The following is a 19,627-nucleotide window of genomic DNA, read 5'->3' as shown; positions in this document are numbered from 1 at the left end:
CACTTACCTCTCAAAATTTTCGTTGCTTTCTAACTATTTGACAGGAGCCATTACAAATTCATCCAAGCTAGTTGTTAACTTTCCCATGGTAACGAATCTTGTACAATACATCATTTGATGAATGAAAACCTTGACTTTCTATTGGTTATAGATAATAAAATGTACAAGAGAACTATCAACAAATTGTGAAAGAGAGAATGTGGCAAGAGGGGTCTGATTTTTCTATTCTATAAGTCTGTAACAAAACAAAATTGAAGGATATAAAAATTATAGTTTGTTTGAGCAATAATGATTTTATAGAGAGTATTTTAAGTTTAATTTCTTAATTTTTTGGGGTGGGTGGATAAAATAGGGATGATGACATGCTAAGACAAAATATGTCACGTGGGTCACACCAGTTGAAATTCAGGATTTTTTTAAATATTGCCTTGTAGCATTAAGAACTTAAAATTTGTATACTATTAAAATATGCATTATCAGCTAAGATTTTATGCTATTCTAATTGGTATAACAAACATAAAGTAGTTTAATAAAATTTTGAATGTAAGACACTAAAACCTTGTGTCATGTGCAGTAAAGGTTACCCGGGGCAATAGGGTTAATATAGTATGTATATCGTAACATACAAAAAATCGTATTTTTAGTGGAGTATTTTTAATAAACTAAAAAAAAGATTTGTCTGTGAATATATCAAGTATTTTTTTTTACTAGTTCTCGTGCAAAGTGATTTTCTTGTTAAGATTAATTATACTTTTCTTCATCTTAAGAATCTCAAATTTCATTTGCATAATCTCTAAATTTTCTGGATACATTTCAAATGTTTGTTTACAGTAAAACGATATTTTATCTGTTATTTTCTCTACCCTAACTCTATACAGAATTGGTCGGTTTCACCGACCTCATATCCACAAAAAAAATTCGAAATAAATCTAAATTACCTTTTTTTTTCTTTCGAGAATGACTTCAAATGTAGCATGAAACTATACTTGTTTATACTAAGTACCTTTAAACTCATAACAATATACATTTATTTATAATTAAATTTTATTGTTTTATTGACCTTTGAACCATTTCTAACTACTAATCATACCATTATAAGTTGTAAATCATTTGGGCAATGTGGATTTCATGTTACACTATTGAATTACATTACCCACGAGCTACTCCGAGCTGATTGCGTGCGTGCCTCTTGAAACATTTTTATTATATTATTATTATTAATTTTACCTAACCTAAAGAGATCCCTATTTTTACATTTTTAGTTACTTTTACAGTAATAAATAAAGAATAAACATGAAAAACAAGAAATAAAGTACTTACCCGGGTCTTCTTTATTTTATTTTTTTTTGCCGTCAACTGTCGATGACACTTAACTCTACTTTTTTTTATACTTATGGTAGTAATGCATTAAATAATTTTTATCTGATTAAATAATGCACCAAGGAACATAGAATAATAACATACAAAAAAGCAGACAATATTCCCTAACTATTACAATTTTTCTGGCTTTCTAACTATATGACAAGAACAGTTAGAAATTCATCCAAGCTAGTCATTATCTTTCCTGTGGGAACAAAGCCTGTACTAACAGTGAAATTGACAATTCTCTGTTCAGAAAACAACATAATATAATACATCATTTGATAGATAAAAATCTTGGCTTTCTATTGGTTATATAGTATTAGCAAATCCTGAATGAGAGGATGTGACAGGTGGGTGTGGAGAGAGATGTCTGATTTTTCTATTTGATGGCTTAGTAACCAAATAAGATTGAAAGCTATAAAAATTATGGTTTGTCTGAGGAATGACTATTTTATAGTGAGTAATATACGGTAAATTTCATACTTATTGGAGGGGTGATGAATAAAATAGAGAAGAGGGAATGCCTAGAGAAAATGTCATATTTCTCACAATAGAGGAAATTCAGGATTTTTTAAATATTGCCTTATAAAATTGAGAAGTTAAAACTTGTATACTATTAAAATATGGATTATTAGCTACAATTTTATGCCATAGTAATTGGTATAACATAAACAAATGTAGTTTAATTAAAATTTCAATGTAAGTCACTAAACCTCATGACGTGCACTAATGGATAGCCGGGGCGAGAGGGTTAGAACAGACTGACCAGAAAAATCAGTTTTTTGTTTGACTTGCATGTTATAATTGACCCTCTAAGCAATAAGTTCATAAATCCACAAGAAACTTTGTGTATATCTAGTATTCAAAATGTGTTCTTACCAAAACAATAGCTGGTACCTCAGAATGTAATACAATAAAAGTTGTCACTTTTCTGGTTGGTTATGCATAAACAGAGTAGATGTACTGTTTTCAGGGCAGGTAATAGAAAACTATGATTACTATTAAACTTGTATCTTACACTGCTCTATCATTTATATCCATAGTCTCGGAGGCCTGAATAATTCTTGATATCCTGCAATATGTGATTTTAACTGGGTTTCATTACATGACTAGTGTAAGTTGTTTCCATGGTTGGTTCAAAACTTTGGCTAGTTGATGACATCTGGATGCTTTTTAGTTAATCTCTACATGATTTCAAAATAAACTCAAGGCTCTTGGTGGACCATTTCAAGATGTTGATATTGATTTAAACTTGCATATAGGGTATAGGGCTGAAAATGCTACCCTGCTGGAATGTTACAAATTATCCCTCACAACAACTGTGCAGTATAGAGCTTGTACCATAACACCAGAAACATAATATTTTACATGTGGCACAACACAGATATAGCCAAATAGTTCACATTCTTTCTCCATGACTTTCTCTCACTTTGGAAATAGGTAACAGTTCTCATAACTCCGTGTTTTACAACCAGTCAAAAAATTCCAATACATACAGGTCTTATACTAAGCATAATATTTCCAAGTCTTTTAGGAATGATTTGTGGTGTCTGTATCCTAGTCCTTCAGTAGTACTTGTATTCATGGAAAGTACACTGCTCAGACCTCACAGATTTTGCTTATCTGTGTGAGTGCAATGAATGCAGTAAAGTTGTTGAAAATTTAGTGAAGAGATGGTTTCTAGAATTTTTTTTTCCAATAAGCAAACATTTATCATGCTTTGACAGCACTTTTGGCTAAACTAAGCATTTTTTTAGATATTTTACTATTGAATAGTCTCATGCACCGAAATTTTCATATAACAAAACATTTGAAATGTTTCACTTATTGATTTTCCTCACTTCTAGTAACTTCTTTGTCAAAATGATTTGATAGTCTTTAACTTGGCACCATACATGCTCTTTGACAGTATTAAACTACTATTAAAAATGTACTAGGTGGGATATCCAGATTATTTTTGTATAGTACATTGCACACTGAGATATACTGCACAAAAAAAAACACAAGTAAGAATTTTATAAAAACTTTTGTGTTTAGTTATGATTGTCACTTTAATTGATTTAATTTGTCTGCTAATGTCTGGTGGTTAGCAAATGGTCAGCTGCCCACAGATGTTTTTAGACTTGCATGTTTTGTTTGTTCATATATTAATTTAAACAACACTGTAAATATTAAACTTAAATATATAAATGTTTCCTTTATCTTACTGGATCAACCCAAGTATATTTTCAAATTAAAAAGGTTTTAATTAACCTTTTTTTATATGAAACATGATTATGGCTATTGACATTAGGTTTATTTGGCTCTGCTACTGCTCTTTCCCAGTCAACCTTTTATACTGTTTTTATCCCTGTTTCTTTTATATTGATTTAAGTAACTTTATAGTAGTATGTTTCTTTTGTATATGCTCTGTAACATTTCATTTTAATATAAATTCTTATATTAGATTATAAAAGTCATAGTATTCTTCCGTAGTTTGTACATAATACCACTGTGTCATTGCTGTTTGGCTTTGATCTTCCCAGGTGCACAGTCCAAAAATTTTTTGTGTAACACTTAAATATAAAATAATACTTTCAAATTAAGTAATAAACACACAACATAAGTAAACAACATTTAAGCACAATAAAAACTTCATTTGCCTGATGGCCAACATTAAAAGACGACATGTTTCACTTATGAGGGTAGTGTAAAGCAATTGAAACATGTAGTCTTTTAGTGGTAGCTGTTGGGTAAATAAAATTTTTATTGTGCATTTTAAACATTATTCTTACTTTTAATATTAACCTTTTTGCACAAGTTGCCTTGCTTTAATTTTCCCAAAATAATAATTTTTAATTCCACAAAAATTGCATGAGAAAATTATCAATACTTGAAACTCTTAATATAAAATCATTTTTGAACTGTGTAAAAACTTGGTGTTTTCAGATATTTGCTATTTTTTGTGTGGCTTACATTTTTTAGACAGTTGTCTGTTGTTACAGCCAATTTGTGAATATTTGTGTGTTTCTCAAACAGGAGGTTCTCCAAAAGAGTTTATATTACTCTACCAGATATGGATACAAGAATCACATTACTGGAAGCCTTGCTTAACAAACAGAAAAATCCTCTTTCAAAAGAAGATCTGAAGAAACTTGCTAAGTAAGTAAGCACCTGAGATAACGTGCTTAACATAATCAGAACCAACACATCGTATCATTAAATTTTAATGTTTTATTGCCCTTTAAACCATGTCTAACTACTATCCACACCATTATAATTTGTAAATCACTTGGGAAACGTGCAGCTCACATTATACTATTGAATTACATTACCCACAAACTAGTACGAGTTGCTCTCGTGCGTGCCTCGTGAAATATTTTTATCATATTATTATTATTTATTTTAACTAACCTAAAAAGATCCCTATTTCTACATTTTAGTTACTTTTATAATAATAAATAAAGAATAAACAAGAAATAAAGTACTTACCAATCATCTTTTTTCTTGCTATCAATGACACTTAACCCTACTTTTTTATACTAATGGTAGTAGTGCACTAAATAATTGTTATCTAATTAAATAATGCACCAAAAAACATAGACTAATAACATGCAAAAAGTAGACTATTTCCCATAGCTCAAAATTTTTCTGACTTTCTTACTATGTGACAAGAGCTGTTACAATTTCATCCAAGCTTGTCATTAACTTTTTCACAGGAATGAACCCTGTATTATAAGTGAAATTGATACTTATCTGTTCAGAACACAATGTTATGCAATTCGTTATTTGGTAGATGGTTATTTATAGATAATATATAATTAAATGTAAGAGAGAACTATTAACAAATCCTGAAAGAGAGGATATGACAGGTGGGTGTGGCAAAATTCAAGGCTATAAAAACTATGGTTTGTATGAGTAATTACTATTTTATAGCAAGTAATTTACACTTAATTTCGTACTTTTTGGAGGGGTGGTAGATAAAATAGAGAAGACAAGATGCCTAGAGAAAATGTGTCACACTAGGGGAAATTAGGGATTTTTTTAAATGTTGCCTTGTAGAATTAAGAACTTAACTTATATACTATTAAAATATGGATTATTAGTTAAGATTTTATGCTATACTAATTGGTATAATGTAAACAAAAAGTAGTTTAATAAAATTTTGAATGTAAGACACTAAAACCTTGTCATGTGGAGTAAAGGATACCCGTGGGGATAGGGTTAATAATAGTTTCAAAGTTGTAAGCATTAATCAATGTTAGTTAATGTCTTGCTTTCACCATAGCAAAGCTGCTACTAAAGTTTTGTGCTGAAACAATGGTAGCAAAATCTATCTGAACACCAACTTGTGTAATGTTATTTAACACCTTCAAACTCTTTCACCGGTGTGACTAGATATAACTGATGGTAACTGGCAGATAATTGAGGAGCTTCTGCCTGTATTAGTGTCCTTGAAATGTGCAATAACTGTTTTGTGTAGTAAGATGTTTCAGTCTCAGTGATGTACTCCATTATAACCATCCTGCTTTCAAAGCATTTGGAAAGTGTGCCCAGTGAATCCCACAAGGTGGTGCAATTAAAAACTGCAGTTTAAGGATTGCTAGGAAGAAAAATGGAACCAACAAGCTTTGAAGCAAATGGTAAAGTACCACTGATTGCATTCAGCCCTGGGACTTTAATATAAGCACAAAAAGTTTATTGATCTCCCATATTCGAGTGGATGAGAAACTCGTTTGGTGAATTTGTTTCCAGACTACTGTATAGAGATATTTCAGGTGCAATAGTTCAGGTTAGCGATCCTTCTATTGAAATATATATATATAAAATTATATACTGCTACTGAAAAGATCATGATGGCTATACCACTTGAGGAGAATTATTATGTGGAAGAAAAATCAAGATATGATTAAATGAAACATTACTTTGACATTCAGCCATGTGTTTCACCAGATGAGAACCCACTTGTATGGTGGATGATAAATGAAAGTATTTATCTTTCTTTTTTCAAGAAACTTGGAGTGTTAGTTAATGCACATTTCTCTGTTTCTGCAACTTCTGTCCCAGCAATGTGTCTTCATTATCTGGACTTGTATTAAGTAGGCTGCTCAGTCACCTCTCAGACATGTGTGGATGTATGCTAAAATTGTAAACAAGAATTTGAGTAGTCTCTTTCTTTTATTATATATATATATATATATATATATTTGTATATATATATATATATATATATATATAAATGTATTTATATATATATATATATATAAACTTTTTTATCTTAAATATTGTTAATTAAAAGGACTATAAAACAATCAGCAGTTTCTAAACTGAATTAATTTGGTTACATTTTAGTTTCAGCTCATGAATAAGATCACTTTTGTACGAAGGTTTGGTTCATCATTGGCCCTTAAGTTGCAGGTGCTTCAAGCCAATGAGTGTCCCCTTTTCACCATAATGTAGTTCATTGATGGGTAACAGATGAAACTACATTATAGTATTTTTGCACATACTGGAGGCAAAGCAGTTTAGTTTTCAGGCATGTTCTGTGTTTCATGTCTGTTGACCTTTCACTGTTTAGTTGTTGTGCTTCTAAATAATTCTAATAGCTTTGAACAACAGAAAACCAATTTTAAGGCTGTGAAGATGATTAAAGTCCATTCACTTACACATGTTTGTCTTTCAAAGAAATGTTCCTTTAGTCATTATTTATAATTTTGGCTGTCATATAAATTTTGATGAAGTATGGAAAAATATTATAAGACTATAGCAAGTTTCAAAATCATTTGATATAAAGTGCTCATAACAGTGTTTTAACACAGATTGTAGTTGGGATTTGCGAGTCTAATCACGTTTTCACAGTCTTGCAGAACTAGCAAGCATTGTTAATTCATACAAAAATAAAACTGACATATATACAAGTGCATTTAAAATTAAATTGAAATCTGTTGTTGGTTTTGCTACTAAGTTGGGTAGTAAAATACTGAGTAAACACTTCAAATTGCATGAGAAGGAGATTATACTACATAAAGTTATTGCTACAAACAGTGTAAATTATTACCACCAGTATATAACCAATTGTCTCTGCTTAGTAAGCTTGTATAAAGTTAAAATAGAAAAAAAAAATAAAACCAACAAATTTATGTCAACATGTATGTGTACAATTTTTGTAGAACAAAGCTTGTGTATATCACCATGTATATCTGTACAGTTTTTTGTAGCATGAAACATGTCACCATTTATATCTACAAAAATTTGTAGTATGAATCTCGCATATGTCACCATTTATATCTACAATTTTCTGTACCACAAAGGTTGCTTATGTCACCATGTATATCTGCAATGTTTTATACAGCTTGCTCATGTTACAATTTATATCTACAGTTTTTTGTACCACAAAACTTGCTTATATCAACATGTATATCTAGTTTTTTGTACCACGAAACTTGCTACATCAACATGTTTACCTAGTTTTTTGTACCACGAAACTTGCTCATGTTACCATGTATACCTACAATTTTTGTACCACAAAGCTTGCTCATGTCAACATGTATATCTTCAATTTTTTTGTACCACAAAACTTGTTTATATCAACATGTATATATATAAAATTTTTGTACCATGAAGCTTGCTTATGTCACCATTTATATCTACACATTTTTTTTTTTGAAAGATGAGGCTTGCTCCAGTAATGAAATCAAGATGAGATTTCCTTATGTTAGAAGATGAATATCTAAGTTTTTCAAATGCTTAGTCACTTATCTAAAACTTTAATAAAAGATAAAGAAATCATGCTTGGAAATTTAAACTTTTTAAAAAAGGATCTAAGAGCGTAATAGTGTGTTCTATAATAATAATAAAGCATAAGATAGCTGTTTTCTCACAGTATTCTAGATATACTCTAAAATCGTACTATTAATACAGTTATTAATTTAAATTCAAATTGATAAACTAAGTATTGATACTATATTGAATCTTAAAGAATGATGTATTAGAAAACTGTGTAGTGTTTTGCAAAAGTAAATCATGCTTTAAAACTTTTTTGGTAAATTACACATTTTAATTTCATGCAAGAAATTTTTTGTAGCATGAAGATTGTAATGGATTTGTCATTGACAAAATCATTTGTATTAGTTAGAAGATTTTGTGGAAATTATTCCATAAAACTGTTTTGAACAAATTAAATTTTGGGGGCACTGTATTATTCTTTATCTAAATGTGTACAACAGTGTGATGTACATGGGTATCTAGAAGCTTTTGAGTGAATACCATATATTGTTAGATATTTTTGTCATCAATTGATTTTGAAAATAGAATGTTTTTGTTTTTATATTTGTTATTGTATATTGTAAATGTTTCCCAATTTAATGTATTGTTAAATTTTTCAAAGACCTACGATATTCTTGATATCATATAAATTTAAACAACTGTAACTATCAAAACAATAACTCTGTATGATAATCTGAAGATTAAAATGTATTTATGGAGGGATTTTATAGTTCTCCATAGATGAGTTTAATATGTACTTGCAGCTAAATCATGAATTTCATTCATTTGATTTGACTATATTTTTATTCACTTGCATTGCAAGGATTAACTATTTACATATAGATATACACAGGTTTTACAGGTTTTTTATTTGTAAGCTCATTTCGTTAAGATTATAAGATTAGTTTTTTGCATATATACTGATGTTGTACGAAATTTGACTAACAAGTACTCTTCAAAAATCTTCCATTTCCTGGCCTAACAATGTTTTATCTTGCATATTACGTTTATATTTTTTCATTATAATTATCTTCTTAGCATTCTTTTAATTTTCAGTTATAAAGCATACATTTTATGAATTTTTTTTTATATATTAGTGCTTTCTTTCACTGCTTAATAACTGCTTTCTGAAAATTCCCAAGACCAGATGCGTATAAAATTTAAAAGGAATTGTTCATTTTGGTTTGACTTATAATTTGAGACAGAAATATTATTATAGATCCAATAACCAATATCAAATTAGGAACCTTCATTTAAAATAAAAGTTTTAATGCAAGTGGAAACTTATTCCATTAATGAAATAAAATTTTAATCTTGGCTACCTAAAGATGATGCCTGTTTTACAGGTTAACAGAAAGCTACTCCATGACATGAAAACATTAGCGTAAGGTTTTATTATTATTATTTCAGGCTAACGGAGGGTTACTCTGGAAGTGATATGACTGCACTAGCTAAAGATGCTGCTTTGGGACCAATAAGAGGTAAAAATAGGGTTTTAAATGTGCTCTACTGTGATTTTCCAAAATAGCAGATTTAAAATACATTGTTTTACTGATTAACATTAAGAGAAATGTTCTTCTAAGTTATTGAGCAGGCAGATATCACTTACTTCATTCTCACAGTGTTTCCAGTAACAACAGAAGTTTACATTAATAAAACACAATGTGTGTTTTGGAGTTGTATTACCACTGGAACAGCCAGGTGAAATGTAAAGCTTATTTTACTAGTGTTATGAGGGAGGTATTCACATAACAATCAGGTCATGTGTAAAGTTTATTTATTGGTAAGCACTTATTAAGCTGAAGCTGGGTGTTTAGTGTGTAAAAGATGGTATTCATGAAATGAGGAGGTCAAGTGTATTTATTGGCAGTATTTTTGTTTACTTGCCCAATGTTTATATAGTATTCTTTCACTAACCAGATCAGTTCTAATATTTGTTTTGTATAAGTATTAGAGGATTGTGTAAGGTGCTAGTAATGTTGTGTCTGGATAACTTGTATTATATTTTTATTTCGAGTATTTGTATAACATACATTTCACACACACACACACACACACACTGAATTTTAGTATGTGTTAATTTATCCAGTGTTTAGGATGCTTCATTCAAAGAGTAATAATATCTACTGTATTTTCTTAAAATGAGTATCTCTTTTGCCTTAAGTTGTTTTCATTAAGTGTTTATATTCAAAGAATTAAACTGTATAAATGTAGTGTGACTTCAGACTTAATTACTGAAAATAAATACACAAAGTTTAAAATTTAGGGATATTACATGATATTACCAGAATGTGTAACTCTTTGGTATCAAAATTGGCAAATTTGGCTGTTAGATTTCCACTGTCTCTGCTCCTTTATGAAACATATACTTGCTCAAAACAACATTTAGCCTCGCTATATAAAAATACAACTTGTAAATAGTGCACAATTTCTATATGCTGAGGCAATACACTGCACACATAGACTTCCTTAAAACATTTTGAAACATCCTTTTTTTACATCTGTGCAAACCATTTATATGAAGCATAGAATTAAGTACTAAACCTTTTAATATTTTAAATAACATTGTAATTATTAAAATTAGAACTTGCCTACTGTAAAAATTGATGTTATTGTATGTTTGAATAATTACAAGTTAATTTCTGTTGAACATTTTACATTCTAATCTGCTGCTTACTTAAGGAGAATATTAAGAAAACAGAGGATTAAGCCCCAACTTGTGCCAACACATACAAAGCATTCTATCCTCTGTTTATACTAGAAAGGCAAGTATGCTTTCCACTCATCCAGGCTCTCACCCTGTTTTAACTTGAATTTGCTAACTCTTTGGCTGGTTTGCAGTGTGGATATTCAGGTTTTGCTGAGTTCTATGGTATATTGTCTGTGTGTGTTATTGGTTAGTGGTCTGTAAAAGGCTTTTTTTTATACTTTTGTTGTTTTTATCGTGCAAGTAGAATTACATCGTGTTATACTAACTTCTTTTACGTGGTGGGATATTGTACATAAAAAGTTGTTAGAGTCTTGTATAGCTATTGTGCTTTTTATTTATAATTGTTTTGATATTTGTTTCCACAATGAATTGAAGTTTACATTCACAAAGGATGTTGTACGTAGTGTTTTTGCATTCCATTAAGTCTTTTGGTGGCTGGTTTTCATTGTAATCAAACACTGGTGTTTTTCATGAATTATTTTTCTGTTTTTAACATTCTTATGCATTGTAAATTTTGCAGAGTTTTTAATTTTTGGTGATCCCATTATTTCTAGTGTTAGTGGTTTTAAACAATAGCATGTTTAACAAGGCTTCTTCTATGTTTTTAGCTGTCATTAATATGTTTCCCAATATTTCTAAAGGCCAGCATACATAAGGAGACATTTTTCAAGACATAGTGTTTCTTCATGTATTGTGGCTCCTCTCATGTTTCAAGAAACAAAGAAATGTGTGGTGGAGTAGTCCTGGCTTCTATTTTGAGAAACAGTTTGCTTTTCGCTAATTAGAAGAGACTGTTAGAGTGACTTTACAAGATGGCAACTTCATCAGAAGATATAATGCTCTGGAATCCTACTAAAATTAATAATTTTATTGAAAATTACACTGATAATGTTTCCTGACAGTATTTGAAGAAACATGTTTGGGGAAACTTGTTTCCTAACATATGCTGGTATTAATTCACTAGTATCTTTAACAAGGTTTATGGTCTAATATTTGGAGAAAAGTGAGTGCCTAAGGATTTTATTATAGTTTTAGTGCATGTAACAGTAGTATTTTGGGTTTCTTCAGTCAGTTATTGATTTTCACCAATAGTATGTTTTCCAATGTTGTAGTTTGTATATTTTTGAACAATTGTGTGTTTCCAAGGTTTTGAATATTGATTTATAACACTTAAAATAAGATCCAAAACTCGAGCGCTTTTGAATAGTCGACTATTCAAAAGCGCTCAAGTTTTGGGTCTTATTTTAAGTTTATTACGCTTTATATGTGATCCTTTATGCTAACGCTTTTATCAAGATTTGTAACACCAATATTACTAATTGGCCACTGGCTTTTGAACACTTTTTTTAAACTATCTTTGGACCAACTTGCTTCTGGTTCAGTTTCTTTGTCTGTTATGGGACCCTTAACAGCATATGATCACACACAAAGCAAAAAAGAGGGAAATAAAAAGTGTAAACAAAAATACATCAATATTGCAGTTAATCTGCTAGTTACTGCTGGAGTTTCCTGTGTATTTTACACAAAAAAATAACAATTTCACCCAGTGTTTTTATCAGTTCTTTACTCTGGGTGCTGTAACAGGCAAAAAATAAATGTACTCAATATGATGTAATATGAGTGAACCCCAATTATAGTCCTTAATTTGAAAACAGTTTAGTAAGTTTAGATTAAGACTAGACTATACAATTTTATAGAATCGTTCTTAGAACAAAATACCGCTTTTGAGGTGATTTCATTATTCTCTAGATTAAACTTTTATATTGTTTGTACTATGAAATATCTTGGTGTGACTAATATGTAAAAATGGGTAGTACTGTATAATACCTTCTAGTGACTAGTATGTTTTCTAATATTATAGTTTTTGCTTTGGCCTTTCCTTTAGACTTGTATGTAAGACACAGATTGTACTGTATAATACCTTGTGTTTCCCAATAACTGGAGTTAAATACGCATGTTTTATTTTCAGAACTTCATCCTGATGAAGTTTGCAATTTAGATCCAGATAATGTGAGTATTGCTTTTATATAGAATAAATTTATATGATTCTTTTAAAGTAGTCACGTTCATATTTTATTAGTCACAGTTGTGACATTTTATGAGGTAATTTTAACCATTTGTGAAATCACGAGTTTTAAGTGGAGTTTATTTAGAAACTAAAGCTATGTTTACTACTGGAAATATCCATGTATAGTGTGCACTCTATATATGTAATTGCTGTGAAATGCATCATACTTAAAGTTAGTGATGACAATATTATTTATGTACTTAAAATTGTTCAAGTCTGTTCTCAAACAGTTGGGTGGTTACAAAAGTTATTGCTATTTTGCATTTTATTTAAAGAAAGTTCATACTTTTTACTTATTTTTATTGATAAAATAAATTATCATGCAATTATTATTTTTTTGAGTTTATTTTTTTTAAACAACACTTTAACCACTTCTGTGATTTGCCCATAATAAGTTGGATGCCCTCTTTTCTATGTTTGAAAACATTTGCCCAAATTAATTCAGGCAAACCATTTCTTGTCCTATTTTTAATTATTTGCTCAAATTTATTCACATGCTATCATGTATTACAATCAGTGTTCACTAGATGGCATCGGAAATGCTGGTTGTGCTGGCCTCTATCGGACTTATTCTGAATTATGTATCATAAACAGTGAAGAAAAGCATTCTTATTCTTTACTGTAGTTTCATTGAAGTGATATATATATATATATATATCACTTATAAATCCAGATATGTATTATTTATTTATCGGGTATTTTGTGCAGAACTATAGTAATGCATCATAAAAACTTTTGTTTCATTAATATATAAGTATAAGCCATCAAAATGTGAAATAAAAACATGAATTTTTAGCTTATTTTAAAAAAAAAAAACCTAACATGGAAAGGGTTAAAGAAGTTTTAAAAGGAAAGTTGTTGGTTATTATTAGCTGTATCCTCTAATTCCATCCACTTTTTTCTTTTCCGTAAATCCTTATTAGTCATGTAGCTCCATTCAGAATAACTACTAAAGGAACCACTGTTACAGTAATTAAATTGGCTCACAATCTGGTATGAAAATTACACAAGATTTAAAACTGGCATTGTGCAGTTTTAATGGTGGACTTATAAATTAGAAAGGTATCCCATTGAAAAGAATAAAATGTTAGCAAATTATAACAGTAAGGATGTTAAATAAAAAATCTTATTTTCTGGTTTGCTAAATATGATTTTTTTCTTTTAATAGTGTGGTCAATTTTGAAGATATTAGGTAGCATGAATATTTTGTATTACTACTATTAATGTTATGAAAGTTGCAAGTTACTCACATGCAACAAAACTGTCCTGTGAATATACCCAAAGTGAATTATGATTTAGGTTCAGTTTTCAGCAGTGGAAATCAACAAATCACATAATATTTTTACATTGTCTTGAAAGTTATTGTAACAGTTAGAATATTTTAAGGTGGATTAACACCAGCAACATTTATAATATGACGAATGAAGTTAGCCAGATCTTCGTTGATTTAATACATATGCATACTACTGATTAGAAGGTATTATACACAGAGGGTTGAGTGTGTTATATGAAGAATATTTTGAATATGCAAATTAGTAAGTTGGTTAACAATGGAACGATATGTATTGAAACTACATTTTAGACATTTCGTAGGTAATGTAATGACACTAAAAATTGATCAATTTTGGGTATGTAACAACCCTTGCAAAGGCAAAATATTAATATGCTTGGATCATAAAAATGTATTCAGATTGGGGATTCAGAATTTTCAAAATGGGGATATCCCTTTTACTTAATGACATTGGAAAACAAAGAAAAATAAATAAACTTGAATCACAGAGTATGGGCTCACCAAAATAAGACTTCCAGTTATACACCCCCATTTAACCATTACATACTTTAAGCACCTGGAGACTAAAACAGGTATTCATAGTAGGCCATACAAAGACACTGGGCAAGTTGCCATCTGGAGGCCAACAGTGTGGGTTCACCAAGTTAAGGCTTCCAGTCATACTGCCTGTTCAACCATCGTATGACGGACCTGTTTTACAATGGAAACTGCACTGCAGGGTTATTTTCAAATGCACAGTCATCAGATAGAACATGACCAAACATATTGACATGGACTGTAACAATGTAGTGAAGCTCCAAAATTGTTTTAGTATAATATACTCAACCTCTGAAATACAAACTATCCAATACAAATTGTAAATAACCATTAAATAATAATCATGTTATTTAAAAACCAATTACGATAATAATAATAAAGAAACCCAATAGCCCCCTAGCAATGTTGGATGGTAGATCTTCGTTTTTGTGAATGAGCTTGCCATAATACCAATATGAACTTTATAAATAAGAGTTTGAAAAGTAAATTATTTTATTAAACTTTATTGTATATACAGTAACTATAAGTGATAAAGTACTGTGAGTAATGCTCATTCACACCTCTTCACTATTTTCATGTCCAGAAACATAAATACTGCATATAGAAAAGATGACAGCATTTAATAGAGTTGAAAGTAATAACTTTATATCTTTTCTGTTAGATGTATAGTTTTTGCAGCAAAACAGTAAATGAGTATAGATCTTTGATATAGCCTTATTGTGTGTCTCTCTACCTACCCTCTTGTTTTTCACTTATATTTTAGTGTTCTTGTGTTTTATTGCTCAAGTTTTGTGTAACCATCAAGTTCATCTAATGCCATCTATGCAAAGGAAGAAAATTAAATAAGACCACAAAAATTCCAACTCTATGTAATTTATAGGGTGTCACATATTTTGGAACAAGTTTTAAAGTAAGATCTAAAGAAATCCAAAACATTATTGTACTTTCATGTTGGCAGTGAAATCACTTAAAGAAACAGTACTGCATATTTATATGATAGCCATGTACGAGGAAATGTTTTATAGATAAAAGAAATGCTTTTTTTGTCTAGAATTATCTGTTCTTTTTGTCATTTTATATTATTAGCAAGTAAAACAAACTGATTGACTGAAAGGTAGTGTCTTTTTAGGTTAAATACCAACTGTTTCCATCTTTAAGAATTTTTGTACGATTATAATTTTATAGATGCGACAGATTACAATGGAAGACTTCAGTGAATCACTAAAGAGAATTAGACGAAGTGTTCCATCACAGTCTTTGGTACAGTATGAAAAGTGGAACCAAGAATTTGGTGATATGTCAGTGTGAAGGCAATAGTGATAGTGTGAGTAGGGTGGGGGAAAGACATGCACATTTGTACATATCTCACCCACAATTACAGTAGAGTAGTCACACAGATTTGTGATATTCATCTTAGCATTTAGAAGTACAGGTTCAAAGGAAATCTACAACCAGAAAGCCTGTGATATCCCAGACAGAATTAAATATAAAGAATAGAAAAACAACAATAGATGCAGATAAGGAGTGACATTATAGACGCAAAAGCATTTTTTGTTTTTTAATGTATACATATGTAATTTATTTCATTTGACTTTTATAGAGTGATTTCTGTGTCATGTCATATATAATTTTAGTCTGTAGGATAAGTTTGGCTTTTCAAAATACATCATGCATTGTGTCTGTTGGCTTCTAAGAATACCAGTAATTCAACCCATACAGATTCTTTGCAACAATTTTTTGTAAACTTAATGATGTTACTGATTATACCATACATATGAACCAAAAAGTTAAGCAACAGTTTACTCTATACAGTTCTTATATGGAACTATATCACTGAAGAGATGCAGCTCAGTTTTTATACACCACTATAGAACGTTGTTCATAACAGAACATTTCAGCTATTATACATAACTGTGCAAATACATAACAAAATGTAAGAGTAAATACAGGGCTTACATTTCAGCCTCATCATACGACCATAGGAATACATACAAAACTACTTATTCCATCTTTTACACGACTAACTGGACATTAACGTGCTGAAATCTATGTGTAATGTACAAGTGATGTTAGACATACTTTTCTGTAGACCATTATGAAAATGAATGTGTAGAAGACTATAGTTCTCAAATTTTCGTCATTAATGAGTAAGTTAAAAAAAAAAAGACTATTGGCAATATCATTAGTTTTTTGTAGAATAATATACATGACTGCAAAAAACTGGCATTAGAAACATCCACTACATAGTTAGTATAATGTACACACTAGCCTTTAATATGTGTTTATAATTTTATAGTTAATTATCCAAAATTCATTTAAACTTTTAACAATTATTGAAAAGTGCCTACAATCTTAGAAAACTTGCATTTAAACCTTTAAGAAATAAATACCGATCAGTTCATGCCTGTGGAAAGATACTACATGTGAAACTAAATATAAAAAAGATGACTGTAAGGACCTGCTTCTCAAACTTTAATATTTAGAGAAGTGACTATAGAAATATAAAAGACAGGTGGAACACCTACATTTAATACATTAAGGCTGAAATATTCAAATCTACCAAACTATGTAACCTTGAAAATTAATCTGAATACTTCGACATTTAGAAACATTACATAAATCAGCATATTTTCATCTTTGGTGCTATTCTGAATCATTCAAACCTCAGGTACTAAGCTAAATATGTCAAATCTTAGATGCAAACCTGAATACTTCAATATTCAAATCCACATTATTAAGCTAAATACTTTAATTGTGAAATACTGGTTGGTCCAAAAGCTTTGGCTCATGAAGCTAGATATTTCACACCAAGTTTTCATTGGAATACTCCAAGATATTAGCTCATCACATTAATCTACGTGCTTCAGTCTTTACGTACTTTTGTAATTACTTCAAGATACATGTACAACAGATTAATAGAGATACTTCAAATCTTAATCCTCCAGTTAGCATACTTTAAATAACAAAATATTACCACCTGGAGTTTTTCAAACAGTTCAACAAGTGTTATTAGTTTTAAGGCAGAACTATGGATAGTTTAAGATTCTGGCTCACCACTTTAAACTGTGTTTTCCAACTTGTAACTCCAAGTAGTAGTTTATACATGTAAGCAGCACATCTTAACCATAGAACAGATACACAACACAGGTATCTTTGCCATTAAACTTGAAAGGTAGGAGAACTAATTCATGTTTAAAGAGTTTAGTATTTGAAATCCACTTATGCTTTAAATGGCTTCACACACATGTAGTGCATGCATTTTTATAGTAGTTTGGAATGCCTTCGTGTTTTAAATAATATTTATTTCAGTTTTTAACTATGTTTATTGGGTTAAAATACAAATCGATTCTTGTGAAACTTTTTTTTTGTCTTTAACTATACAAAAAGCATGTGCAAGTTATCTTAATAATCTGAATGTTTTGACCAACCTTACAAGAATAAGTAGAAGGTGGTCATTGCAATAGTCAGCTTCATTGTCCAGACCAATACTGTAGGCTCCAATTAATTTCTTTCAATAGTAAAATTTAAAAAGAATTTTTTCATTAGTAGGATAAGAATGGTGGATTTTCTCTTATTATACAGCAAGGTAATAGCAAACCATTATGTTGGTGAAACAGTAGAATAATAAAAGCTATAATGAAGGTGGTGTAGATAAAGATTGTCCTGAGACGTTTTTTTAAGTCCCTTTCAAGCTTATTGAATATTGGTAGAGCTCTGGGTTTACCAGCCAAGTAGCACACACACTCAGAAATCCTTCTCTTAAGTAAAATGTTTGTGTTAAATGTAGAAGGGTCTCTTAAACAAACCTAGGATTCATTGAAGAAAAAATTTGTATTACCATCTGAATTTCTTCTGTAATATAATTCAGTGTAATATATCTCAATGTAACCTCACTTACAAACAAATTCTGTTAATAATTGGTATCATTCTGTAACACCACTTGTAGATATTTTTATGTAATCCTTAACTGTGATAGGAAAGCATTTGCATTAATGGCTGATCTCTTACTGTAACCCTTCTGGAGTAAGATACATGTAATGTTGTATAATCACAGCAGAGATTTAAAACTTTTGCATTAATGGCTGATCTCTTACTGTAACCCTTCTGGAGTAAGATACATGTAATGTTGTATAATCACAGCAGAGATTTAAAACTTTTGCATTAATGGCTGATATTTTACTGTAACCATAGTGGTGTAAGATACATGTAATGTTGTATAATCACAGCAGAGATTTAAAACGTTTGCATTAATGGCTGATATTTTACTGTAACCATAGTGGTGTAAGATACGTGTAATGTTGTATAATCACAGCAGAGATTTAAAACTTTTTTTCTTGGTTAATGATTAATTTTATATTGTAACCCTACTGGTGTAAGATATAACTGTATAATTATAACTAAAGTATAAAAGCTGTATGTTAATGGGTTATTTACTACACTAATACTAATGGTAAGATTCATGTAATATTGTGTACTTACAACAGAGATTTAAAAGGTTTCTGTTACTGTTGATTTTATATTATAACCCTGTTGGTGTAAAATAATGTATAATTGTAGCTGAAATTTAAAAAGTTTGTGTTAATGGATGATTTACTTCTGTAACTGTGCACAGTTTTAAGACATTTCTGTGATTTCAGAAGTTGTAGAATTTCACTAATTTCAGAGTTTGTGTCAACATATTATTTCATTGCAATCACAAATGTGATTTGTGAAAGTCATGTTAATGTATGAATTTCTTCTGTAACGTTAGTAATATAATCAAAGCTGTGAATTGAGAAGTTTGTGTTAATGTGTGAATTTCTTCTGTAACTTAATGTAATCACAGCTGTGATTTAAGAAGTTTGGGTTAATGGCTGTTTTTCTTCTCCAACCCCACTTTATATAAAATATCTGTAAGATTGATTCTAGTGGTGAT

The 19,627-nt window shown here is 30.0% G+C and overlaps 1 protein-coding gene across 2 annotated transcripts in view; it reads left to right on the top strand.

Annotated features, from left to right (window-relative positions):
• The window catches only part of LOC106461778 (spastin-like), a 76,468-nt gene extending 57,614 nt beyond the window's left edge, over positions 1 to 18,854 (top strand). For both annotated transcript variants that reach the window (XM_022388834.1, XM_022388833.1), the window contains 4 exons: positions 4,381 to 4,503; positions 9,517 to 9,587; positions 12,786 to 12,826; positions 15,898 to 18,854. In XM_022388834.1, the coding sequence (XP_022244542.1) occupies positions 4,381 to 4,503; positions 9,517 to 9,587; positions 12,786 to 12,826; positions 15,898 to 16,020 (358 nt within the window). In that variant the 3' untranslated portion in view covers positions 16,021 to 18,854. The remainder of the gene's footprint in view (positions 1 to 4,380; positions 4,504 to 9,516; positions 9,588 to 12,785; positions 12,827 to 15,897) is intronic.
• Positions 18,855 to 19,627: the final 773 nt, after the last annotated feature.

This window comes from Limulus polyphemus, unplaced genomic scaffold, assembly GCF_000517525.1.
Source record: "Limulus polyphemus unplaced genomic scaffold, Limulus_polyphemus-2.1.2 Scaffold1030, whole genome shotgun sequence".
NCBI classification, from domain to species: Eukaryota; Metazoa; Arthropoda; class Merostomata; order Xiphosura; family Limulidae; genus Limulus; species Limulus polyphemus.
The sequence above is the reverse complement of the archived record's forward strand: the minus strand, read 5'-3'. Positions and strand labels throughout refer to the sequence as shown.